This window comes from Anguilla rostrata, chromosome 6 (genome assembly GCF_018555375.3).
Source record: "Anguilla rostrata isolate EN2019 chromosome 6, ASM1855537v3, whole genome shotgun sequence".
Taxonomy (NCBI): domain Eukaryota; kingdom Metazoa; phylum Chordata; class Actinopteri; order Anguilliformes; family Anguillidae; genus Anguilla; species Anguilla rostrata.
Window position 1 is genome coordinate 5937354 of NC_057938.1, and position 27038 is coordinate 5964391.

Here is a 27038-nt window from a genome sequence, read left to right on the forward strand (position 1 = left end):
CGCCGCTCCCGTCAAACGCCCTCTGGATGAGCGGAGAAGCCCCGCCCCCTGGCTCCTCCCAACCCCCACCCCCACCCCCCCCCCACACCCCGCAACGGACGGCGCGGGTGAGGTTCCAGTCCATTTAGATCACCTTTCACATAAAACAGGACAAATCAGCGGGCAACCCGCTCGCTTAAGTCTTCCGCTTTTATTTTATTAAGTGCAGACGCGTCCCATTATGGGGACGGCCATTTTGGGAATCTTCTCCGTCTTGATTTAGGGTCATCAGGAAGCTAGAGAAAGAACAGTGACAGTGGGGGGGGGTGTGTTAATCTGTATGTGCACATGAGGTGGTTTTGTATTGGGGGGGTGGGGTTTGTGCGCTAGGGAGGAGGGGTTGGGGGGGGTCTAGGGAGATGATGGGGGGGGACACAGCCAAAAGGAAGAAGGAGGGTGTCGAAAAGGGAGGGGAGGGGAAAAAAACGCCCAAGAATCAAATCAAATTCCTTTTATCGCCGCCTTATTTGAAGACGTTATCAGGCGCGGTAATGCGGTTATAAATTCAGTTTCGGCTGAGAGATTTCCTTGTTTACTGACGTTGGCGTGTTGCAGGGACGGGGACGGGGGGGACGGGGGGGACGGGGGGGCGGGGGGGCGGGGGATTGGGGAGAGGGGCGGCCGCGCGAGTGTGAACACTTGAGGCATGTCGGGGAAATTCATTTAGGATTCGGCGTGGGCCCCGCTTAAAAAAAAAAAAAAGAAGGGAAAAAAGGGAACGAATGCTAAAGGGCGGGCAAGGAGAGCGCCATCGCCCCGTCAAGGGCACGGGAAGCTCGCCCGGGCGCTGTTTCGCCCGCTCCTGCCCGCGATCGCGCGCGACGCGACGGTTGAAAGCGAGACTTCCCCGACGGTCCTGTGCACTTCACTGTCCATGTATCACATCGCCATGCGTGTTATTAAACCCTGTAAAAAAAGGCGCAGAAGAGCCTTTTCTGGAGCAGTCGCTCTGTCACACGAAAGGACGATTCGCCCGCGTGTGTTTCAGCACGGGCGCGCTGGCGCTGAGGCCGATGGCCTCGTACTCCGCACGCTGCCGCCGTCGCAACCCTGGAATGCTTTGAAGCCCAAAACCTCGGCTCTCATAATGCGTCCCCAGCCATGCGTTCGTAGAGGTGCCCCCCAGCACAATTCAATTCTGCAGCCATTTAAACAGCACGTCTGTGAAGAAATAGTCTGCGTATGACACCCCGTGCCCTGTCTCTGAACCCGTCACCTCCCCCCACCCCCCGTTCTGTTTTACTGGTGCTGCGTACCTAGTTTTCGTTCACTTCTTTCCACGCGGCCCACAGTACACCCCCCTTCCCCCCGGCCCAACTTCCCCTTCTCCCACCTGTCCCCCCTCCCCCCCTCTCCCCCCCCGAGAATATTTGAGCCTCTCCCCGGAACTTTTCCAGCACTCCGGGTTTCTTTGCAGTAGGGAAATGATCAACTCTCCCTGCCAAAGGAAAGTTCAAGGGCCCCCATTAATTCAGAACTAAAAGTGACAGATTCATCTGCGCCGCGATTAAATGAAGTCAGCCTGTAATTGATGCTAATTGATCCAGGGGAGCGCTTTCCGATGCTTCCCAGGCACGGGGGGGGTGGGGGGGGGGAACGTCGGCAGAAGGAATGAAAGAAGAAAAAAAAAAGTCAATGATTTCTTTTCTGAACTGGTGCCAGTTAGCTATTACCCAGGAACCTGTGAAGATTCACTGTGCTGTGTGTGAGAGAGCTTTCCGCTGTTCCCAGAGAGATCTTCCATTAAGTTATTCCTGATCCATCTGGTTACCCTCAGATATTTTACAGTTATTCCTGATCCAACAGGTTACCCTGGGATATTTTACAGTTATTGCTGATCCAACTGGTTACCCTGGGATATTTTACAGTTATTCCTGATCCAACTGGTTACCCTGGGATATTTTACAGGCGCAGTGGTGGAGATACTCTTCTGGGGTGTTGAGGATAGCAGCTTCATACCGGTCTGATGGTAGCCATTTTATATCTAGTAGCCCCGTGTCTCAGTCCCTGTAATAGATTTAACTGTAGCCAAATACCGGGTACCTTTGTGGGGCTGTCAATCATCTGTATGCATGAATGTGTGAAAGCAGCTACTCCACCTCACACACACACATACACACACACACACACACTCTCACACACACACACACACACACACACACACACGGGTCTGGTAGCAGGCAGGTCTACAGGGCGCAGCTGGTTCCCGTGTAGCAGCGGGCCACTTGACTGAGCTCACAGATGAAGCCCACAGGGACCCAAAGCGCCGCCATAATTGCTCCTCTCACAGCAGAGCTGCAGTGCTACTGCTGCTGCTGCTGCTGCTGCTGTTTTTTTTGTTTAAAGTGAAAAGGCATCCAGGGCCGCGCTGTAGTTTATTAGCCTCGGCTTTGTTCTCGCGCCAGTACGCTAAGTGGGCACCGCAGATCTCATTCCCGCAGACCCGCCGCTCCTTCCTGTTCCACTGTAGAAGCAGCCCCTGGAAAGGCGCAGCACGCACGTGCATTACCGAGATGTGGAAACAGAGCCGTCGTCCTGCTAGTTTAGCCGGCTCACCGTCGGACTCAACAAGATCAACATCTTCAGCGACGAGCGATGACACACACCACACCTCGTACAGCGCATCCTACAGCTGCAGCCCGTTAAAAATAATAATATACATTGTTAATTGGACCTCACACAGTTACGGACACCCGTTAGAATAGGGTCATGTGACAGGACTCAGCAGCGTGCGTGTGTGTTGACGGGGACACAGATATAAGATCTGGTAGGTGCAGCAGGCAGTTGGAAGCGGTTGGAACGACCAGGGGCATGTTGTTTGAATTACCCCGCGTACAGCGCTGCTGTTGAGGGGGTAATAGAATTTGGAGACAGACAGCTTACAGCCCCTGCTGGAGTTGCCGGTGGCCTGTTGCCAGCGGTGAAAAGAAACATTCTGGGGGGGGGGGGGGGGTTTAAGAGTGCCTTATAAAACTATATGTGAGTGTCAGTTTCAGCCCAGAGCTGTCACACATTGCCCTGCACACCCCTGCCAAACTGGCACTGATGGCTTTTGCACCCTCCGTACAACCCATCTAGCACTAAACGTTCTCAAAATGTTACCGGAGTGTTTTGTCAGTGTTGGAACGTCGCCGCCACATGCCGGAAACATCTGTGTACAGATGGCGTGTTGCGTGCACACGACAGCTTGCGTGTCTTTAAAGGATGTGGATGCATTATTTTGTAATGTGATTTCCATGACGGATGTGCGACCAATTAGACTCAATTTAATACTGAGGCTGAAACTTTGTGTGGATGTGTGCATGTGTGTATACAGTATGCATGTATATTATTATTGGGCGTTTTCCTTCTCTCAAACCCATCTATACCTATCGTTCTTTTTCCTCTCTTTGTCTCTCTATCATTACTCAGTTAATGTGGAATCTCTGTCTGTTTCTGAAATGCAAAAAAATAATTGTTTTTGTATTTCAAACACATCTTCTCACTACGTCGCCTGAACACATTTACCGATCCAGTGTTCGCAGCAGAAGTCACACTGCATTCTGAATAAGAGGCAGGGTGACTTTGTTTACAGAAAGGGACGTAGTGCGTAAGCTCTCATAAATATCGCTAACAAAGTGTCCTGGGTTTTTTTTTTTCTTACCCTCATTTTTAAAGTAGTGTCACCGCCCCTTTGAGAGCGCTGGGCTCTGAGTGAGTGTGACTCTCCCTCCTTGGCCGTGCGTCGTCGGCGTGGCGATTTATTTTTCCTGAGCACGCCAGAGTAGATCAAACTCATTTCAGAAACAGGATGGCGGCGCGGCGGTCGTTACTCTCATTATTAGTTGTGGTAACACGTGTCAGGCCGGGCCCGGTAGTTGAGTGGGTGTGCCTTAATAAAAGGAACTGAAGGCCAGATTAAAAGGAGAGATTGCGGATCGGGGGGGGGGGGGCGGAGAAATAAAACGATCCATCTGGGCGCATTAGGGGAGAAGGGGGCTGCTCGCTGGGGTAGGGCTGTCAGGGACGCACCCACCCCCACCCCCCCCACCCTTCCTCATCCCCCCACCATCGCTTCCCTCACCTCTTGGCATTTTGGTGAAGGATCTCCGCACTAAAAAGTTGTGTCAGTCCTATTTCCTCGTTATCGCCTTTTCCCCCGTCCCCGTCCCCGTGCTCCTGCAGATTAAACGGACCCCCCCCCCCCCCCCGCGCCGCACCCGCCCCCTCGCAGCTCGGAGGGGTCCGGGGCGAGGGGGCTTCCCGCATTAATCATCTTTAACGCGCTGACAAGCAGCGAACGCACGGTCCCCCTCAGTCCTCCGGATTTATCTCTCTCTCTGTATCCCATCAGTCACAGCCTCCGGGGAGAGAGGGAGAGAGAGAGAGAGAGAAGAGGGGGAGGGAGGAGGAGAGAGAGGGAGGGAGAGAGAGGAGAGAGAGAGGAGGGAGGAGAGAGGAGGGAGAGAGAGAGAGAGAGAGAGAGAGGGAGGGAGAAAGAGAGGGAGAGAGGGAGGGAGGGAGGGAGAGAGGGAGAGAGAGAGGGAGGGAGAGAGAGCCACAGGGAGAGGGAGAGAGAGAGAGAGGAGAGGGAGGGAGGGAGGGAGAGAGGAGAGAGAGAGAGGAGGGAGGGAGGGAAGAGAGAGAAGAGAAGAGAGAGAGAGAGGGAGAGGGAGAGGAGAGAGAGAGGAGAGCAAGGGAGAGGAGAGAGGGAGAGAGAGAGAAAGAGAGAGGAGAGAAGAGAGGACGGGAGGGAGGGAGAGAGAGAGAGGGAGGGAGAGAGAGAGAGGGAGAGAGAGGGAGGGAGGGAGGGTGAGAGAGAAAGAGAGAGGGAGGGAGGGAGGGAGAGGGAGAGAGAGAGAGAGGGGGAGCAAGGGAGAGAGAGAGGAGGAGAGAGAAAGAGAGAGGGAGAGAGAGAGGACGGGAGGGAGAGAGGGAGAGAGAGAGAGAGGGAGGGAGGGAGAGAGGGAGAGAGAGAGAGAGAGAGAGAGAGAGGGAGAGCAAGGGGGTGATCGCAGGGGGAGAGAGAAATTTCAATTTCGATTTCAATTTCAAATCAATTGAGAAGGAAGAAGGAGAGAGAGAGAGAGGTGGTGGGGACAGAAAAAGAGAAATGCAGAAAGAAAAAGAAGGAGAGAGTGGAAAAGTGAGAGGTAGAGGGGGGAGTATGTAACAGGCGAGAAGGCAGAGATGGAGAGAAAGACAGCGGAGGGGTTAGACAGAGAGAGAGGAAGAAGAAATAAAGGAAAGAAGAGAGGTAGAGGGAGGGGGTAAGACCTGCAATGGAAGGGACGAAGGGAACAAGGGAATACTGTGCAGGAGGAGAGGAATAAAAGAACGAGGGGAGGCAGAGGCCAGTGATGATATGAGAGAGAGAGCAGAGTGAGACAGAGAGAGAAAGAGAGAGAGAGAGAGACAGGTGATGGAGGTAAAAAGGGAACAGTAGACAACAAACAGGTGGAGAGAGAGAGAGAGTGAGTGAGTGAGAGGCAGAGAGGGAGAGAGGAAGTAAATCCATGTGTACAGATAAAGGGGGGGGGGGGCGGGGGGCCTATCATGGCGACTCTGTCTCTGAAGTCCAGAGTAATGGCGGGCCGTCTGGATTTGGCTGATTCGCTCCGGGGGAGACGGGCTCGGGTGCGAGCGCGTGGACTCCAGCGCCGCACGCGCACACAATGGGGCGGTCTATAGGAAAGGCATTACCCCCCCAGCCCCCCCCAGCACCAGGTGCTCCGTCGGGCCTGATTGATGGGCCGCCCGCAGAGAGAGAGAGAGAGAGAGAGAGAGAGAGAGAGAGAGAGAGAGAGAGAGAGAGAGAGAGAGGAGAGAGAAGAGAGAGAGAGAGAGAGAGAGAGAGAGAGAGAGAGAGAGAGAGAGAGAGAGAGGGAGAGAGAGCACTAGGCCCGGGCAACGGTACGCCACGCCCCGTCACGTCAGGAGGGGGCGCTCAGACCGTGCAGGCAGCCGAATCGCGGCACACGATGACAGAGCCGTGGAAACGGGCGGTCCAAACGCTCTCGCGTTCGTTCGTTCGTTCGTTCGTTTGTCTGTTTGTTTGTTTTGCTTCCCTCTCTCTCTTTTTTTTTCCGGAAGGGAAAGTAAAGCCGCTCGCCCCGGCTCCGGGGGGCCGGTAGTGAGTGAGGGAGGAAGGAAGGAAGGAATGGAAGGAAGGAGGGGAGGAAAAAATGGAGATGAGAAAAGTTGGCGAAGTGGCGGTTTTGTCTCCTCTCTCGCGCGCGAGTGTCCGCCCGCGCCGCGCCAAAGTCCCGCGCAGTCGTCCTGTCACGCCGCGGCGGTGCTGGAGCTCAGCGGCGAGGCGCTGTCAGGGCCCGTCAGGCGCCCCCCCAAAAACAGCCCCCGCACGCGCCTCCTCAAAGGGGAAAACAAGTCATTAAAAGTGAGCCGAAATGCTTAGGCTCGGGACGGGACGGGACGGGGGGACGGGGGGGACGGGGGGGGGGGGGACACGACTCGGTGTCAGGGGGAGATGTGAGGGAGCGCAGAGACAGGTGTGTGGAGAGAGGGTGTGAGGGCATTATGAGCTACTCCCAGACTCCTGAGTGCTGTCTGACCGGGCTGTCTAATGACTGCCCCCCCCCACTCCCCCATGTGAGTGTGTGTGTGTGTGTGTGTGTGTGCCTGTGTGTGTGTCTGTCATGGAGAAGTAGGAGGATGCAGTTTTTTGGGAAACAAAATGTGACATATTCTGTCTGCGGTATGCGAGAAGACACCTATATAAACATCAAAACACGCGCAGTCAAACACACTGACACTAGCCTCCACCGTCTCTTTCTCCCTCTCTCCCGCTCAGTCTCTCTCTCTCTCCTTCCTGCTCAGTTTCTCTCTCTCTCTCCTTCCTGCTCAGTCCTCTCTCGCTCGTTCCTCTCTCTCCTCCTGCTCAGTTCTGCTCCTCTCTCTCTCCTGCTAAGTTTCTCTGTCTCCTGCTCAGTCTCTCTCTCTCTCTCTCTCCTCTCTCAGTCTCTCTCTCCTCTTCTTCTCTCTCTCTCTCTCTCGCCTCTCTCTCTGTCTCTCTCTCTCTCTCTCTTCTCTCTCCTCTCTCTCTCTCTCTCTCTCTCTCTCAGCCTCTCTCTCTCTCTCTCTTTCCCTCTCAGCCTCTCTTCTCTCTCTCCCTCTCTCTCTCTCTCTCTCTCTCTCCCTCTCAGCCTCTCTCTCTCTCTCTCCCTCTCAGCCTCTCTCTCTCACGCCCACACCCCCCCCCCCCCCTCGGTGTGTCCTGTCACGCGTCCGCGCGCTGACAGATGGGCCCGGCGGATTGTTTTTCATCAGTGGGCCGGGCGGCACCTCGTCCCGGCGGCTAATGACGGGCCTGTCACCGCCGGCGCGTCCAGCTGCCTCTCCTCCTCCAGACAGGCGCGGCCCGAGCCGCTGCCGCCGCCGCCGCCGCCGCCGGGCCGCCCATCACGCCAGCGCGGCGCCCATTAGGGACAGGATCGGCCCGCCGCCTCGGCATGAGGGCCCGGCGCTGGCCCGGCGTGAAGGGCCGTCAGACCTGAGAGAGGGAGGGAGAGGGAGAGGGAGAGGGAGGGAGAAAGAGAGAGAGAGGGGAGAGAGAGGGAGGGAGAGGGGGGAGAGACAGAGAGTGAAAGAGAGAGAGAAAGAGAGAGAGGGTGGGAGAGAGGAGAAAGAGAGGGAGAGCGAGGGAGGGGGAGAGAGACAGAGAGAAAGAGAGAGGGGGAGAAAGACAGAGAGAGGGAGGGAGGGAGAGAGAAGGGGAGAGGGGGAGAGAGAGAGGGGGAGGGAGAGGGTGAGGGGGAGAGTGAGGGAGGAAGGAAGGGAGAGAGAAGAGAGAGAGGGAGGGTTAGAGAGAGCAAGAGAATTTGTGAATTTTAACAACTCCCTTTTTTTTAACTAGTGTCAGGGCATGACATAGAAACCCAGCCAAGCAAAAACTAAACAAATCTCAAGAAAACAAGCAAGACAAAACATAAACAAGACAAGTCATGAAATGGTTTCACATAAGAGACAGAGACAGAGACAGAGACAGAGAGAGAGAGAGAGGGAGAAAGAGATAAAGAGAGACAGAGAGACAGGGAGAAAGAGAGGGAGAAAGAGATAGAGAGTAATGCTTGGACACCCCTCCCTCACTCATCTTCACAAATCTGTAATTAGTGCTGTAGGAGCGGGGGCTGGCCCAAACACTCTCCACACTGTCCTAATATTTCCATTTCGGGAAGTGGAAGAGGCCGCACACATTACGGATTCTACACAGAGTCAGAGTAAACAGCGGCGGGGCTTTGTGGGAAATGGGAAAAGCTGTCCGTTCTGGCGAGCGGTTGATCCGTGGAAACGTGGCGTAGCGTTCATACGCCGCTACGTTAAAATGCTGCTTAAAAACATTTCCACATTGGGTTTGCTGCAGGAAGTAGTAATAATAATAAGTGTCATTGTGGAAACATTTCAGTCCATGTGAGCTGACCATCAGTACACTAGTTCACAGAATATTAGAAAGGATCCATGTATGTCTGACAAAGACATTCCAAGTGAGCTGTTAAATGTGTATTACAACTAATCTCACAAGAATGTGATTATATATATAGTAGTTTACAGTAGTTTAAAAGCTGTGGCAGGTTGTCACACTACTACAGGTTGTCACTACCACGTCCCATTAATTTAAACCAGGCAACCAAGTGCATTTTTCATTTTTATACATTTTTTTTAGAAAAACTCACACACACACACACGCACACACATACACATATACTCACACACACACGCACACTAGCACATAAACTCACACACACGGACATACATACACACACGCACGCGCGCACACACACACACGCACATACATACGCACGCGCGCACACACATAGACACACACACGAACACAGATGTGTTAGCGCATAAACTCTCTCTCACACACATGCACGCACTCATGCACACACACACACATGCTCACACAAACTCAAACACTTGCACTGGCATTGACAAACACACAGACACGCATTCCAGTACTCCCCCCCACATACACTCTCACAGTCAAACACACACCTACACTCACACTCACACATAAAATTGCCAACACACACACACACACGCAAAAAAAATGAAAAATGCACACACACGCATACACAATCCTTGAGCCTCAATATTTAAAATTAGTCTAATTGGTTACAGTGTAATCTGTCATGTAAATCATATTGTGCAGTAAGGCATCCATATCCTTTAAAGACTGCACATGTATAACTTAGTCAGTCCACCGAGGTCATGCATCATTTTAAAATTCTCTACACTTAATAAGAGCACATCACAGAATTAAGCTGTGGTCAAAGATAAATCATATTATTACCGTGAAAAATAAGCATATATTCTTAGATGATAATTACATTTTAAATTGTTCCAACAGGCCTTTGGGGATTATAGAACAGGTCAAAGGTGTAAGAAAACACAAATTGCACTTTAATTACTCACTGCATTCATCTCACGATTCACCTGCAGTATATTATGCTGTTTCCATGATTAATAACAGGTGTGTTCATAAGATCTTCGAATGGGCATCTAAACAAATGCGTCTCTGGGAAATGTAGTTTAAACGCACCTGTCCCGTGACCTGGTCAATGCGGGTCCATTCATCATGTGTCTAGGAGACGGGTATATGACTGTGGCCGACCTTGACACCCCCCACCCCACCCCCAAATCAACACAACACCACACCCCTTTATTAGTGCTCACAGCTACACTGTCAGCCAATTACTTACCAATAAAGAGACAGTCGATACATTTGGCAGTGTATTCATTAGTAATCATCCCTGTGCTGCGGCAGACAGTGATGTGCAGGCTTTGTGTGAGTGGGTCTGTGTGTGTGTTTGCATGCGAATTAGTGTGTTCGCGCCTGTGGTTGCGTGTGCGTGTTTCTGAGTGATTGTGTGTGAATGTGCATGAGTGTGTGCGTGTTTGAATGACCAAATAGTCACATGTGCGTGTGTGTGCATGTGAATGAGTGTGACTGGGTGTATGTGTGTGCCTGTATGTGTGTGTGTGTGTGTGAGTGTGTGTGCTTGTGTATGTGTGTATGTGCGTGTATATGTGTGTGTTTGTGTGTGCGTGTGTGTATGTGTGTGTGTGTATGCGCGTGTGTGTACATGTGTGTGTGCTCGTGTTGAGTGTGGCTCAGGGACAGCTCTGAAGGTGAGCGGCTCTTTGTGCTGAGGAGGTGCGGGTGTGTGCGGTCCGGAGGTGACAGCGCGGAGGTCTCAGGACGACAGGCACCCGATGGAGCGATTAGGACCTGATTACCGAGCCCATTGATTGTGTACTTCTGAATCAAACGGGTGCCTCGTCCCGCTGGCTGACGGCTGTTGGCGCGGGTACACAGGAGCCCAGCGCGCGCACCGGCTACCGCTAACCGCTAACGCCACGCCTGCCCGGGCCGCCCTGACAGGAGCCACAGCAGCTGCGCTAACGAGCTTAGCTGCCGTGCTAACGAGTTTAGCCGCCGCGCCACCGACCAAAACCAGCGAGAGATACATATTTAGCCGTTAGCATCGTTTGAGGAAATCGGTCTGGTCATCTCTATTATTCTGTGCCTGGTGCTCTTCGGTGAGGAGACAGAGCTTAAAACAGGGCTCCTGACCACCAGAGGAAAGTGATTGGCTCCCCCCCCCCCCCACACACACACACACGCACACGCACACACACGCACACACACACACGCACACACATTGGATCTCTTTGTTTAATCTCGCGGACGCTGATTGCCTCGGCACGGCGGGAATTATCTTGTCAGGGTAATAAAGCTGACCGCTGCCGGGCCGACCGGAGCGGGGGAGCGAGAGAGAAAGAAAAGAAAAGGCGCACCGTAGCCGAAAGGGAGAGGGAGAGAAAGAGGAAGAAAGATGGAGGGAGCTAAAATGAAAGGACAGGGCGAGCGAAAGCGAGGGAGGAAGACGAAGAAAAAAAGAAATGGGCCGAGAAAGAGAGGAGGAGAGAGAAAAATAAGAAAAGAAGTAGAGAGATGGAGCGAGAGAGGAAAGGAAAAGAGAGAGGGGGAGAGGGAGAGGGAGAGAGAGAGAGAGAGGTGGAGACGCACAGGATTGTAATCGATTACCCATTTCTCAAAGTCACTTAAAGTGTCCAGAGTGTGGGGCGGTTAAGTGGCGGTGGTGGGGAATGGGAGTTGGGTATGCGTCGGCACGTCTGGCCGGCAGGGAGGGGGGGGGGGGTGGAGGAGGACGGGTGGGGGGGGGGGGCAGAGGAGCAGAGAGATAGAGTTAGAGAAGAAGGGTTGGGGGGGGGGGGCGGTTGGGTTGGGGAGGTGTATGCTAACATTGACCCCGCCAGCTTCTTAATGATGAATCTGTGCTCTTGCAGGAAATACTTCTGACAGGCCAATATCCAGGCGAGATTTGTGCCCCCCCGGGGGGTCCCTCGGCACGCGCGAGTGTGTGTGTTTATGTGTGTTTGTTTGGGAGTGGAGGGGCCGATCTGTCACGCGCTCAAATTATAGGCGCATCAGCGGCCGAGCACCGCCCTGCCCTCCAAGTCAAGGACACAGCCGCGCGGCGGCCCGGGGATTTATCGAAAGGCGAATACCCTGGACGCCCGCGCGGGGGGCTTCGAACCCCGATCAGCCACGCTCGGGTCCTCACGCACCGGGGAGCCCTGCCCGCGAAGAACGCCGCACGGGCAAAATGCTTACAGTGTTAAGGCCCAACACAGATTGTATCATGTGTACTCTATCAGTGTTAACACTGAACGTTTTACCGTGTAAGGCCCACATGACATCAGTGTCTTGACTGCGAGGTTGCCCTGTCTTGTGCCTGAGTGTAAAGCAGAAAATGCGATGCCTGTTAGTGTTCATGGTAACGACCTGTGTTTCTGTGCCCATCAGCAGTGTACGTGTTGAAAACATGGTTGAATAATAGCATCCTTACACGGAGATGGAGGTCTGACCAGTGAAGGATTGAGGGGGAACACAAAGCTGGTGACTTGCGTGTGTGTGTGCTTGTGTGTGTGCATACATGTGTGTGTGTGTATTCGCGTGTGTGTGTGCGTGCGCGTGCGTGTGCGCATACATGTGTCTGCCACAGTCCTGCCTTTCATGAAGGGAGAAGATGTGCCTGGCAGCTGCAGCCCCCTGGTCGTCGTGACGATGGCCCGTCCATTCAGGACATCCTGTTGGCCAGCGGGCCCATTGTCCGCGGGCGTATTAATAGAGCTTCCAGTCAGGACCCAAACACTGGAGAGACAGCGGAGTAGGCCAGGAAGTCTGCCCCATGAGTCACAGTCCGGCTTTATTTTTACCAGGGGAAGCTTTTAGCTCTGGAAGCCTGCTCTCTGCTGCCATTTCTGTGCCGTCTATTTTTGGCCTGTGTGTGATATTGTGTGTGCGTGTGTGTGTGTGCGTGTGTGTGTGTGTGGAAGTCGTGTGTGTGGTGTAGTGTGTGCGTGTGGATTGTGTGTGTGCGTGTGCGTGTGTCGTGCGTGGTGGTGTCGTGTGATGTGTCGTGATATTGTGTGTGTGTGTGTGCGTGTGTGTGCGTGTGTGTGTGGTGCGTGCGTGTGTGTGTGTGTGAGTGTGCGTGTGATATTGTGTGTGTGTGTGTGCGTGTGCGTGTGTGCGTGCGTGTGTGTGTGTGTGAGTGTGCGTGTGATATTGTGTGTGTGTGTGTGTGCGTGTGTGTGCGTGTGTACACACATGTTTGTGTGCATGCCGTGCATACGTGCTTTCACGTGCGTGTCACCCTCGTTTGTGTGTCCCGGTGTGTGCGTGCAAACATGCGTTCGCGTGCGCCTGTCTGTTTTTTGAGAGAGCCTCACCGAACAAGCCAGGTGTTCGAAAGCATGCGGTCTGGCGCCCCCCCGCCCCCCCCCCCCCCCCCCCCCGGCGTGGTTCTCGTTTCCCGGCGTCCGCCCCTTCGCGCGTGTGGTCGGCCGTCTCTGCAGACATCTGCGTGTGCGCGCTTCTGTCTCTGTTATTTACACGCTGCTGAACTGGAGACAGAACCCGATACAGTGGCCGGGGGCAGGACCGGGCCGGACTCTTCCTACCCCAGTGTTAATGAGGTAACCGGAGGCGCGGGACGGGGCGCGGGCTCTCTGGTGGCGAAACCCGAAGCCGCGCGCGTCCGAAAGTCCGGGGGGGCGACCCGCCCGTGGTCTGATCTCATCCTGCCCTTCACCCCTCCGCCCGGCTCCCCCTCACTCCCCCCCCCCTCTCCCCGCAAAGTCAAATCTGTCAACACATCGATCACCGCAAATCACTGCAACACTGACAATAACGGTGACTCGATTATTGTGATAAAGAGTAATAGTTGCTACGCTATGTTCATCTGTAATTATGTGCGTTTGAAATGTATATGCAGGCTGGTAACTCTCTGGGGAAGTTGGGCTGTTTTCAGTAGGTTGTAAAGTAAGTACACTCTTCTACAGACTGGAAGTGCAAGTGTGAATAACTCTCTCTCTCTCTCTCTCTCTCTCCCTCCCTCTCTCTCTCTCTCTCTCTCTCTCCTCTCTCTCTCTCTCTCTCTCTCTCTCTCTCTCTCTCTCGTGTCTCAGGTAAGAAGAAGCCGTCCCTGTATGACAGCCAGGCTCCAGTCTGTCCCATCTGCCAGGTGGTGCTGAGGCCCGGCGAGCTGCAGGACCACATGGAGCAGGAGATGGAGCGCCTGACCCACATGCACCTCAGGTACCCGCTCACTGTCAGCTCTCCTATTGGACCAGGCCTCAGGTACCTGCTCACTGTCCAGTCTCCCTATTGACCAGGCCTCAGTACTGCTCACTGCCAGCTTCTATTGGACCAGGCCTCAGGTACCCGCACTGTCAGCTCTCCTATTGGCAGGCCTCAGGTACCTGCTCACTGTCAGCTCTCCTATTGGACCAGGCCTCAGGTACCCGCTCACTGTCAGCTCTCCTATTGGACCAGGCCTCAGGTACCTGCTCACTGTCAGCTCTCCTATTGGACCAGGCCTCAGGTACCTGCTCACTGTCAGCTCTCCTATTGGACCAGGCCTCAGGTACCCGCTCACTGTCAGCTCTCCTATTGGACCAGGCCTCAGGTACCCGCTCACTGTCAGCTCTCCTATTGGACCAGGCCTCAGGTACCCGCTCACTGTCAGCTCTCCTATTGGACCAGGCCTCAGGTACCCGCTCACTGTCAGCTCTCCTATTGGACCAGGCCTCAGGTACACACTCACTGTCAGCTCTCCTATTGGACCAGGCCTCAGGTACACGCTCACTGTCAGCTCTCCTATTGGACCAGGCATTAGGTACCCACTTACTGAGAGCTCTCCTATTGGATGAGGCCCAAATACACTGGGTTTCTGTTACCTGTGGTATAAATAGAGCTTCTTAACATGATCTGTTCACTCCCATGTTCACTAACCACCACAGAGTCATTGCACATACAGTGTTTGTCATCATGTATCAAACACCATCAGAGAGGTTCTGATTTGGTCACTCACACACACACGAACACACACTGGTAGCAGCTGCACTTCCTCTTCCTCTCCCTAGGGGGCAGTAGCACTGCAATAAGCACCGTAGACATGAATGAGTCTCATTACAGGAAGCGGAGTCTGCCGCCCTCCCCATCCTTTAAAAAAAGAAAAGAAAGAAGAAAAGACAGAAGAAAGCCGTCCGCCCAGCCTTATTAAGACCGCAGAGCTGGAGGCATTAAGAGACTCGCTCAAAGAGAGGAAACAAAGCGGCGGTGAGAGCGGAGGTTGTTGTTCATAAATCAGCACTCCGTGGGGGGTGGGGGGGGGGGGCGGGGGAGGCCGGGGGCCCGGTCCAGGCTGGGGTAAGTAATGGCGGGAGCGGGTCAGCGCAGTCCGTCAGAGCGGAAGGCTGACTCAGGTGAGGGCTGACAGGAAGCCGCACTTCATCACCGCCGGCTTCTGAGGAGGAGGAGGAGGAGGGTCAGCCTAAGATAACCCGCCCTCCACCCTCATCTACTGCGGGGGCCGGGGGATTGGGGGTTTGAGAAGGGAAAAGGGCCTTTTGCGTCAGTTCCACCCCAAACCCACACACTCCCCCCCCCCCGTCTCTGTGCACGTGGAAACAACCGCTACCTCACTGGAAAAAAAACAAAACAAAAAAAAAATAACACAAAAAAAACAACCGGACCCAAGTGCCGTAGATATTACCCAGAAGCCCGAGGGGTCCGGCGGCGAGCCCGTGTACACTTAGACAGCGGGACCGGCCGGGGGGGAGGATGAGTTCGCCGATCCCCCCCTCCTCCGGAGCTGGGACTGGGTCCAGGCGGGAGTCATTGCTTAATAATTAATAAAGGGCACTGCTCTACCCCCCCCTCCCCCCGCCCCCCCCCCCCCCAGCGCGCTCCGGCGCAGGCTGGCGGACACGGCGAAGCGGTCGAGCCTTATTTCAAACGGGCGAGGAGCGTAATCCCTCCTCGTTTGTCAGCGGGGGGAAGCTGCTGGGTGTCGCGGCTCCATGATTTAGCCTCCGCCGCACCGTTCCCATTAACCCCTTTGCAGTTCCGGGGTGAGTTATACCCCAGCTCTGGCAACCCCCTTTCTCTGTGATTTAGGGAAAGTGGGTGGGGGGGGGGGGGGTTATGGGGGGTTACGGGGGGGGGGGGGGGGGATTTGCCTGCTGTGTCCTTGTTCACATAACACCGCGTTTCCCCTTAAACCTTCCCTCTAAAAGGCGCTAAATGGCGCGGGTAGCTCCAATTAAAAGATGAGCGATTGTTTTGGTGTTTGTGGGTTAGCGCGCTCTGTGTGAGAATGGGGGTGGTTTTCGTGTCGGACGCTGGCGTATCAGTCACACGCCTAATTACGATGCGATCAGCGCGCCCTCCCCCTCGCTGTGTACACACCGGGTCTCACACTGCAGGTACAGAGACGTCGCCGCAATGCAAATTCCCTCCTAAATGTCACGAATGTGGAATCGCGGTTACGCTCATAATTGTTTTTATTGCCGTTTATTACCGTGTTGTCATTATTGGTATTGGTTTTGCGTCAGATTTATTACTATTTAAAACAGACACGCTCAAATGTCACCAAGCAGAGAATACTCCCTATTGAATCTTCGTGGCCTCTTTCCAAACCCCCCCAGCCTCCTCCCCCCCTCTCCCCCCCGCCCCACGCTGGAGCCCAGCAGAGCCAGACCCAGCCCGGCAGCATCGCATATTTACAGCCCTCATTGGAAGTGACAGGCTGAATTTGGTGCAATTTCTGGCAAATCTCCCTTTAATAATGCCGTTTCATTCTGCCCAAATGAGACTTGAATGCATGTAAAATGGACAAGGATATTTAAGATGCAGCATTAGGCTGAGCCGCCGGCCGTGTGTGTGTGTGTGTGTGTGTGTGTGTGAGTGTGTGTGTGTGGCTGCGGGTGCGTGTGTGTGTGTGAAAGTCTGTTTGTGTGTGTGTATGTGTGTATATATATGTGTGTTTGTGTGTGTGTGTGAGTGTGTGTGTGTGAGTGTGTGGCTGCGGGTGCGCGTGTGTGTGTGTGAAAGTCTGTTTGTGTGTGTATGTGTGCGTGTGTGTGTGTGCAAGTGTGTTTGTGTGTGTGTGTGTGTGTGTGTGTGTCTGTGTGTATATATATATATATGTGTGTGTGTGTGTGTGCCTGCGGGTGCGCGTGTGTGTGTCTGTGTGTATATATATATATATATGTGTGTGAGTGTGTGTGTGCAAGTGTGTTTGTGTGTGTGTGTGTGTGTGTGTGTGTATATATATATATATATATATGTGATTGTGTGTGTGTGTGTGTGTGTATATATATATATATGTGTGTGATTGTGTCTGTTGGAGCCTCTCTCTAGTGGCCCTGTGTGTGCTCCTTCCTCTCGGGCCGGCCCCGTGTCGGGGCCACAGCGCACCCCTTTCCCTGCCCCGCTCTCACGCTGGATGTAAATTTAAATCCATCATGCCCCCTCACTGATCAGTCCTTAGGAGGGGAGCACTCAGAGGCCAGAGCAATCTACATATCCCCGCATAATCAATTCACATCCAGCACGGTGAGAGAGAGGGAGGGAGGGAGCGAGAGAGGGAGAGAGGGAGAGAGATAGAGAGAGGGAGGGAGAGAAAGGGAGAGAGGGAGGGAGGGAGGGAGGGAGAGAAAGGGAGGGAGAGAGAGAGACGGAGGGAGGGGAGTCGGAGAGAGGGATGGAGAGGGAGGGAGAAAGAGAGGGAGACAGAGGGAGAGAGAGGGGGAGGAGAGGAGGAGAAGGGAGTGTGAGAGAAAGAGAGAGAGAGGGGGAGAGGGAGAACCAGGTGGCAAAGAATTCAGAAAGCAATCTTTATCTCCACCTTTTGCCACAACCCCCCCCCCCCCCCTCACCCAACTCCCCTCCCCCCTCCCCAGCCTCGCTCACGGTCTCACCGCCAGTGGAGGGCACAGTTATCAGGGCCAGATATCAACACGGATGTCTTCTCACCCAAATATATCATCTGCATCACCTGCCTTCTCACCCAAATATATCCACTGCATCACCTGCCTTTTCACCCAAATATATCATCTGCATTCACCTGCCTTCTCACCCAAATATATCCACTGCATCACCTGCCTTTTCACCCAAATATATCAGCTACATCACCTGCCTTCTCACCCAAATATACCAGCTGCATTCACCTGTTTTGTTGTAAATAGTATTCCTCTGCTATTGGGCCTCCTCTCTCCTGTCTGTCCAAATGATTTTCTGCATTATTCATGTTACTGTGATATTGTCCTTATTACAACGCATGGAACAATTATGCTAGAAATGCACGCAGACAATTACAGCAGCACATCTGAGCACACACAGGGCCTATCTCCGTTAAAATAGAGATAAATACAGATAATATGCACAAACGTAAACGGTTTCGTTTCACGTATGTCCCTATGAGTATCGGCAAGGGAAGAAGAACCTATTTGGTGGGTTAGAATTCCAAATTTCAGTTTCAAGTCAACGTCAAGATCTGTGAAAAATATAAAATGCCATTTAAAAAATCAGTTAAATTGTATTTTTTATATAAATATATATTCCTGTACGTCATAATAAAATTAAATATTAGCTAACTAGAGTACAACAACTCTACCAGGACGAAAAAATGCAAACAATAGAACAATAATAAGAAAAAAATGCTCCTTTCTATTAATGCAGTTGCTGACTGCCAAACAATATGTATCAGTCTCCCAATTAAAGTTGGAACAAAAAGTGAAAATTTCAACAGGTCAACATTCAATTTCATTCACAGTCCACAAATATAGCATATTTATAACTGGAAATATGGTAATATTGTCAAACGCCGCACAGAAAATTAAGTCCGGACGTAATGGCCACGAAAATTGCAGCCATCTTGTTTTAATGAGGAGACCCTGGCAGTGGCTGGGAGGCTGGCAAGCTGTGAATTCAGCTGCTGCGGCAACAGGGCAGTCAAACTGATTAGTCAATAAATCATATTGACTTGTTGGTAAGCAGCGTTTTTTCGCTAAATTGTCCTTCCCTGTTTACGTATCTTATTAAGGAAACAAAATTGAACTCCTACCTCTCTACACCCACACCCCCACCAACTCAACAGCCCCCTCCCCCTCCACCAGGCCCCCCATCCCCATCCCCCCCCCCCCATCTCACTCCACTTGCTTCCTTTTCTTGCTTTGTTGCTCGTTTCAGAACAATTTCATTTGTTTGACGAGACAGGCAGGCGTCCCCCGCCAAAGCACACACATCAAAATTCATTGAAACGGGCGCGCCACCGAATCCCGCGAAAAAAAGCGGCCCCCACGATCGGCGCTGCCCGCCGCCCCTCTCCCACGCACCCCCTCCTCCCCCCACCCCCACCCCCCCATCCCTCCCTGTCTGTTTTCATCTCTCTCTCCTTCACTCCTTGTTTCCTGGCTGGTTTCCCGCCATCTCTCTTGCCGCCGTGTGAATGTGAGCGCGCGGGGCCCCCGGCTTGGCCGCCGTGGTTTTCTCTAAGCCCCGCCTTTTATTTCCTCCCTGCCGCTTCTTGTCGCCGGGTAAAAATGCCGGACCGCGCAGGCACCTCACCAGCCAACCGTGCCTCAGGACCTGATTGGTTCAGAGCCGTGAGCGTAGCGTAGCTCGGAACGGGCGCGGCTCAGAAAGGCCCCCGAATGTAAATGGGAACGGGAGAGTGCTCTTCCGCTATCTTTAGCGAGAGCTCCTCGACGGTGTCAGTGCAGGGCCTGCTGGCGCATAGCAGCCTGGCTGCGGTCTCGTTAAAAGCCATTTTTAGCGGCCTTCTCTAAAATAACCCCGCGGTGTGTTTTAGACGCACGCACCTGCGCCGGCCGTCCTGTTGACTTGGCGCTGTGCGTCCCGCGAATCACTTTCAATCAGCGTCCTTTATAAAATAACTGTTGCCATTCGCCAGAAGACAACTTAATTCATTTTAAGCTCCAATTAGAGATGTAATAAAGTCATAAAATGACAAACGCTGGCTAAAGGACTGATGATTATTTCGGAGGAGAGTCTCACGCTCATTTTGAGTGGCCCGGTTATTAAGACAGAACCCCCCGGAGACCCCGGCATTTGTTTTGGCGAATTAAGCCACGACTCCCCCCCCCCCCGTCCCCCTTTAACCTGTTGACCTCCCCCCCGTCTGTTTTCTGACCCGCCCCGTGCAGTACAGTACATCACCGGGCGTCCTCCCCCCGTCCCGTTTGGAGATGGATGGCGGGGTGCGTTAGTTACCGTGTTTTAAGAGGCGGGCCTCCCGCCGCGCGAGGGCTGGTTGCCGGGACGCGGCGGCGGTGTCGCCGGGCGGATTTACGGCGGCGGGGGAGTGTGTTTATTATCTCACAAATAGTGAGCTGCCCGCGCGGATTATCCCCCAAACCCCCCGCCCCCCCCCCCCGATCCCGGGCCCGTCCCTGATTTGTGTCGCCTCTTCCCCCAACACCAGCGGCTCAATCACGGCACCTTCGGGCGGGGCGGGGGGGGGGGGTGCCTGGGGCCGATGCGTCACCCGCAGCGTAAAGAATGGGGCGGGGGGGCGGGGGGGGGGACGCAAAAGGCCATTAAACCCTACCTCACCTATCCCCACAGCGCCTCCCTCTCTCTATGACATCAGCGCTAATCGAGTCAGGTTGATCACCTCTTCCTCTTCGCCTTTCCGCCGTCTTTGGGAGTCGCCGTGGCGCGCGCTCGGCTCGCGGGCGGTAATAAACGCCGTCTCGCCGCGATTCACGCGCACTTCTCCGCCTTGCTTCTTTCAACTCGCGATTCTTCACGGAATCGGCCTGTTTTTATTTTGATATGCGGTGCTTTCCCGCTGCTCGTATGCTAAACAACGCTTGTTTAAAAAAAGAAAATCACATCTTTGTCCCCTTGAATAATCTCTTTATAAATAAAGTTTTTTTTTACAGGACAGTGAAATCAGGCGTTTTATGTGAGGCTGTTTTCCCGGCCAGCCGACACATTTTCCACCCGCTTGTTCCCATCTTTTGCTCATTTGTCTTTTGTCCTCTCCTCCCTCTCCTCGTCTTCGTCCTTCATCCCATCCCCAACAGCCCGGCGCCTCACAATTTCCCTCCTTCTATTCCGCTCTGATTCTTTCTCTCCTTCCGTGCCCCCCGTGTCACCCCATCTTCCCCTCCTTTCTCGCATCGCGCCCCCCCCTCCTCCTCTCTCCCTCCCTCTCCACTTCCCTTGATTCCCCCCACCACTCCCGGGATCCGTTCGCCTGCCAAATCACGTTGGCGGATTAGGACCTGGGCAAATTCAATTTCTGTGCCCCGCCGCGGCCGTTTGACACCTGGGTCTGGCGCGCGGGGCGCAAAGCGAACATGACAGGACCCGTGTTTTTTTGTCACTCCGACCCCCCCCCCCCCCGCTTTACCGGGGCTCATAAAAATGCACCGCCGGCGTATCGCGAGAAGAGAGAGAGAGAGGGAGAGAGAAGAGAGGGAGGGAAAGAGGGAGAGGAGAGAGGAGAGAGAGAGAGAGAGAGAGGGAGGGAGAGAGGGAGGAGGGAGGAGGAGGGAGGGAAAGAGGGAGAGAGAGAGGGAGGGAGAGAGGGAGAGGGAGGAAGAGAGAGAGAGAGAGAGGGGGAGAGGGAGAGAGAGAGAGAGAGGGAGGAAGATAGAGGGAAAGAGAGAAAGCAAAAGATGTAGAGAGAGAAGGAACGACAGAGACAGAGAGAAATAGGGAGAGAGCGGGGTTAGGTGGGGATGGGGGGGTGGATGGAGGGGGGGGGGGATACTAATATCTGGGAGAGCAGATCTGATTTGATATGTCTCTCCCCATTGTTGCCGGGGCGATTCAGCCCGCCCGTTTAATACTTTCTGGCTCTTAATCAGTCATCTTCAATTCGCCCCGTCGATGTGCTTGTGATCTGATGTCATTAGCCCCCGCCGGACGGACAGGCCCTGGGGAGGGAGCGCTGCCCCGGCTCTCCTCTCCTCTCCTCTCCTCTCCTCTCCCCTCCCTCCCTCTCCTCCGCCCCTTTAATACAATGTTTACAAGCCGGCGCATTGTTCTTAACATATCTCAAACTCCTAAATGCCCAGCGGCGCTTCACTGACAAATCAAATAACAGCCGAATCATTTATTTCCTCCTGCCACTTGCCCCTTAGCGGAATAGGGTGGGGGGGGGGGTGGGGGGGGGGCGAGCGAGGGGGGTGGGGGAGAGGGGGTGCACAACCATGAGAATGATTACTTCAATAAAAAAATTATATCCCAAATCTGCTTAGTGGTCATACATTGGACAGTAATTGTTTCAAATTCAGCGTGGCCCCAGGCCGGGTGGGTTGAGTGGCACAGAGGGAGGGGTGGGGATTGAATCTGCAGACGATTAAATCTGTGATTTGTTTTGCTTCTTGAACGAGCCTCTGAGTGTCTCTCCGGGTCTTCTCTCTCTCCTCTGCTCTCTCTCTCTCTTTCTCTTTCTCTCTCTCGGCCCGAGCAGGGGAAGAGCGAGGCCTGAGAGGACTGGAGAGGGTATGGGGTGGGCCTGTCTGCTCCCCGCCGGATTGTGGGTGGGGGGGGGGGTCGGGGCACTGGGTTTTGGGACTCGGGCGTGTCTTTCAAACGGGACGCCGTGCACACGCACGCACAGGCACGGCGTTTGAAAGATTCCGTCAAAGCGACACGCTCCACGTTCATCGCTGTTCAGAGACAAACACACTTTAACTCGGGCTGGTCTTAATGAACAAAGTTGTGTGGTGGCAGGTTGTCGTGTGGCTGTTTGTTATCAAAATGGCTGCCCCCTCGAGCCTGAGCGCTTTCTGGATCTTTCTGACCGCCTCTCTCCTCTCTCCTGCAGTAAGAATCCAGCGCACAAGGACCTGAGTGTGGTACCTGGCACACCCAAGGTAAGACCCCTCAGCGCTGAGCTCTGACCTGCAGCACGCAGCAGCACTGACCTGCAACACACAGCAGCACTGACCTGCAGCACGCAGCAGCACTGACCTGCAGCACGCAGCAGCACTGACCTCACGCAGCAGCACTGACCTGCAGCGCAGCAGCACTGACCTGCAGCACTGACCTGCAGCACGCAGCAGCACTGACCTGCAGCACGCAGCAGCACTGACCTGCAGCACGCAGCAGCACTGACCTGCAGCACACAGCAGCACTGACCTGCAGCACACAGCAGCGCTGACCTGCAGCACACAGCAGCACTGACCTGCAGCACACAGCAGCGCTGGCAGCCACAGCAGCTCTGACCTGCAGCACACAGCAGCACTGACCTGCAGCACACAGCAGCGCTGGCAGCCACAGCAGCTCTGACCTGCAGCACACAGCAGCACTGACCTGCAGCACGCAGCAGCACTGACCTGCAGCACGCAGCAGCAGCACTGACCTGCAGCACACAGCAGCACTGACCTGCAGCACGCAGCAGCACTGACCTGCAGCACGCAGCAGCACTGACCTGCAGCACACAGCAGTGCTGGCAGCCACAGCTTTCTGAAACGCGCGCTGTAATAAACCTTCACTGTTCACGGTTACTGTGCGGTTTATGTGACACTTCTATGTGCTAAGCACAGATATAATATTATGATTTCTCCCTTCGGTAAAACAAAAAGAAGCACCTGTTTGTCCTGCAAAACAGAGGGAGGGAAGGAAAGCACAGTTCTGAAGAGACAGGATGAGAGAGTTTTATGGTCATATGCCATATTACTATATCACACTGAATTTAACCCTTTGAAGAGTAGGTTTTGGGAATGTTTTTTTCAAAATTCTAAGTCTGTGTTCTAGAACTCCACTGCATTCAGTTACCAGTAGTGACTGTTACATCAGCGTTAGAATGTTCAGTTAAGACCATTCTAATCACATAAATGGGTTAAAAATGGCATATTGTTTCCCCTTTTATAACATTGCTTTTACAGGTAGTCATTTTTTTGTCAGTGCTTGCCTTGTCTCATCCTGATTTAGTAACGGGAGAGACGGGTAAAGGAACAGCGAGAGGTAAAGAGAGAGAGAGGGGGGTTTGTGCAGAGGGCTCGGCCAGGATGATCTTCCAGCTGACATTGGGGCTCCCTGTGGGAGGGGGGGAGGGAACCCAAAACCCTGCGGTAGCGGAGGCTCCCACACCCCGGGGAGCCGCCGCTCAGACGCTGCGGCTTGAGCCAGCTCACCGCCGGCGCATCGACCCGCCCCCGCGCCACCCCGGCATCCCAAACCGCCATCGCCGGCGGTAACCGGGCCCCCGCTGCCCTCCCCGGCGGGAGAGACGGCCCTCCGCCCCCGACGACCCCTGAAACGCGAGGCCGCCATGTTTACCGCCACCTGTCAGCCGCGGCCCGGTCCCGGGGGCGAGGGCGGGGGGGCCAGACAGCGGGCCGGGGGGGAGCGGGGCACTAAATTAGCCGCAGATTAATTTTGGAGCCTGCCTCCTCCTGAGATTTCCGATATTGTCGCTGTCACACGGTGTGATTGTCAATTTTGGCCCTTTATTTTCAATACAATGATAGATGTGAAAGGTCTTATTTAGCTCTGTGATCTGTACGTGTCTCGTACAACTCAACACCATATTATATTCACTCAGAACCATTCTGACTGATCCGTAATATCGTGTAAGGACATGTTAGTTTTTAATTTAACCTGTATTTAACCAGGTTTGTCTAATGAGATTAAATTTTTAAATTTAAATTTCACAAGAGGGACCTGGTTAAACATGCCAGCAAACCCAGCAAGGAAACATAATTAGATAAATTAGGCCTGACACATTACAAAGTGCAAGAGCCCAATACAATACGACATATATTAGACACAAAAAGTAAATGTTAGTAAAAAATAACTTCATGCTATAATAAAGATTGCAAATTGACAAGAACTTCGAAAAGTTTTTTTTTTTTTTTTCCTTTTCTCTACAAATTCCTATTTTTGGACACACAAGGTTCTGATGACATCCTCCGTCTCCCTTCTCCACACCACACAGCCAGCCCAGCTATCACAAACTGTCCTCACAGAGTTAGCGAAATGTTTTGTCAGTGTTATGACATTGCCGCTACATGGCAGCAACGTTGTGAGAACAATTTTTGCGTTAGCTTTCAAGGCAGTTGCGAACTTCTACATCATCGCAGTGCTGAGGAAACGTTCAGGCAACGCTGAGAGAACGTTTTCCACGCTGACCAGAGGAGCAGATCCCAGGGGGTGGGGAGGGGAGAGGAGAGAGCTAATGTTTTCTCTAGGAAAGAGCTGGGTGGCAGAGAGCCGTTGGCACTGGGAGGGGGGGTGGCGGTGGTGGGGGGGTGGGGGCAGGATTGATGGCTTCTCTGCCATTAAAGCAGGGGTTCGCCAAAGGCAGCTCTCCTTCGGAGGGCGAAGGAGCCATGAATTATTTTCTCAAAGACCCACCCCCCCTTCCTCCTGATGATCATTGTACATTGTAAAGGCCACTTTTTATGAGCTGAACAACTCAAAAAGTCGCCCTTTAATATCGCCATCGCTATTTTCTTTTTTCTGTTTTATTTTAACTGCCAGCGTGAGTCATACTTTTTTTTTCGGGAGACGTTTCTCCTGACGAAAAAAAAAACAAAGAGAAAAGAAAGGGAAAAAAAGAAAGGAGGAGTAATTGCCTCTTTTAAAGTTAACCTTTGCGAACGCGCTCCGGTGTGGAGATTAACCGGGCGGTGGCACCGCGGCGCGGCGAGGCTCATCTGGATTCATGGCGCTCTCGGTGGGGCACAGGGGTAAGGGCCCCGTCGCCTGGGGGAATTAGCCCGGCCCCGGGGCTGGGCGAGGGAGCGGGCCGGCGGCGGGCCGAGACGCGTGACTGAGCATTCCGCAGACGGCCGCTTAATATGCCGCCGCCGCCGCCGCGCGGAACTCAGAGAGGCCCCCCCCGCCATCGAGGGGGCGCACGCTTTACCGGCGTAAGCCAGACCCCCCCCCCCGACCCCGACGCCGCCTCCGGAGGATTAACCCCGCCCACTTCTCTGCCCTCGCCGCGTTGGTCGCCATGGTGATACCATGCCTGCCTCTGCCACCCGGAGCCCGGGAGCGCGTCGACGCTCCTGCTAACGCACGCACCCGTTTGCATCCTCCATTCTTATAATAGTGAAGTGGAAGGAACATTGAAATGTGGACTATTTCCGTATTATAAGTATTCTGTTACCCCTTTCTGTTGTTTGCCGTGTCCCACACCTGATGCCAAACAACTACCTCCAGATGCAAAATGCTCCCTTTTGCTTGCACAGGTTTGCACAGTTTTAAGTTTGGTATTTAGTGCTCACAGTCTAAGCTAAAGCTTTGAAATTATGCATTCTGTCCATATACTGCTCAATATATGAACCACCCTCCCTCTGGCTACTCCTAGCCCTGGACACAAACACACACACACACACACACACACACACCTCAGCACTCTCACAGTTCGAAAGCCTCTGCCCGCACAAATAAATAGTCCCCTGACCCCGCTATCCAGAGGCATTAAGAGCCATACATAATGCTTAATTTACTGTCTCTGGAAAATGGGTCCGCCATTTTTCACGTATTAATATTAGATTACGGTTGTGTTCCACTAAAACATTTCCCCCCTCTCGCTTTGATTAATTTGGCCAGATTGTAAATACAAATATTTTATAGCGGGCTCATAAAAAGCTGTGTGTGGACCTGGCCTTGCCGTGGACTGAGCAATAACCCCGCCCTAATTCATTTGAAAAATTAAGTCAATTAAGTTTTCGGGGCAGACAGACCCATAATGCCTTTCAAGGCACGCTGGCAGGTTTATGGATGACCGAGGCGAGCACTGATGTTACCCTGACTTCTCTCCCCCCCCCATACCTCCAGAAATTATTGCCCCGCAAAGTAAACATGTATGTATTAAGTTAGCCTTTTCCTTAGCGTAGGTCGTCCTGCAGTTTGACAGTGAGTGAGAGACTGTGATTGCTGGGTCTGAACCCGTGTCCCCCTGCTCTGAGCCTCCGTTTGAGGCATGGCCGGGGACTCAGGTGTGGTGATCGCGTGTAAGCGGTCCCTGTCCACCTGCCGCATCGGTGACCGTGGCGACCGTGGTGACCGTGGCGACTGCACGCGGTCAGTGCAGCTGCCTGACGGATGTCCCCTCCCCTGTGTCTCCGCAGTCCCTCTTGCTGTCCGTGCACATCAAGCGCGAGGGGGGGTCTCCCACCGTCTCCCCCCTCTCCTCGGACGACCTCCACCACTCTGACCGATACCAGGTGAGCGGGGGGGAAGGCGGGGGAGGTGGGGGAGGCGGGGTCAGCGTTGAGGTTTTGACCCGCAAGTTTTTGACCTTACACACTGTTACCATGACACCTATCATGTCACAGTACACCAAGCCTGACTGACACACAGAGGAAGATATATATCCCAAGCGTTCTGTCTCCAGATAAATAAGTAAGTATATGAATAAATATGAAAACACATAGCTGATGTGATATGCTGTTGATGGAGGGAGTGAAACTTATCCATGGAACATTAGCCTTGATAATGTCAATATTAGAAATGTGATACACTGAACTTGTTTGCTCAATGCATATTTGTATGCACACAATTCTGGGAGATATGTTTTAGCTCTTATCTGTCAATGGGTGTATTTCTCCTTTAGATGGGGTAGATCTGTTAGATTTATCCTCAGCATTTGTAGGAAAAAAAATTTGCCCGGCTGAGAGGTGTTTTC

General features: G+C 53.4%; 1 protein-coding gene across 8 annotated transcripts in view; it reads left to right on the forward strand.

Moving 5' to 3' along the window:
- rnf220a (ring finger protein 220a) overlaps positions 1–27038 on the forward strand; it is a 164286-nt gene that overhangs the window by 103095 nt on the left and 34153 nt on the right. For all 8 annotated transcript variants that reach the window (XM_064341720.1, XM_064341725.1, XM_064341722.1 and 5 more), the window contains 3 exons: positions 13537–13666; positions 22221–22269; positions 26482–26577. In XM_064341720.1, the coding sequence (XP_064197790.1) occupies positions 13537–13666; positions 22221–22269; positions 26482–26577 (275 nt within the window). The remainder of the gene's footprint in view (positions 1–13536; positions 13667–22220; positions 22270–26481; positions 26578–27038) is intronic.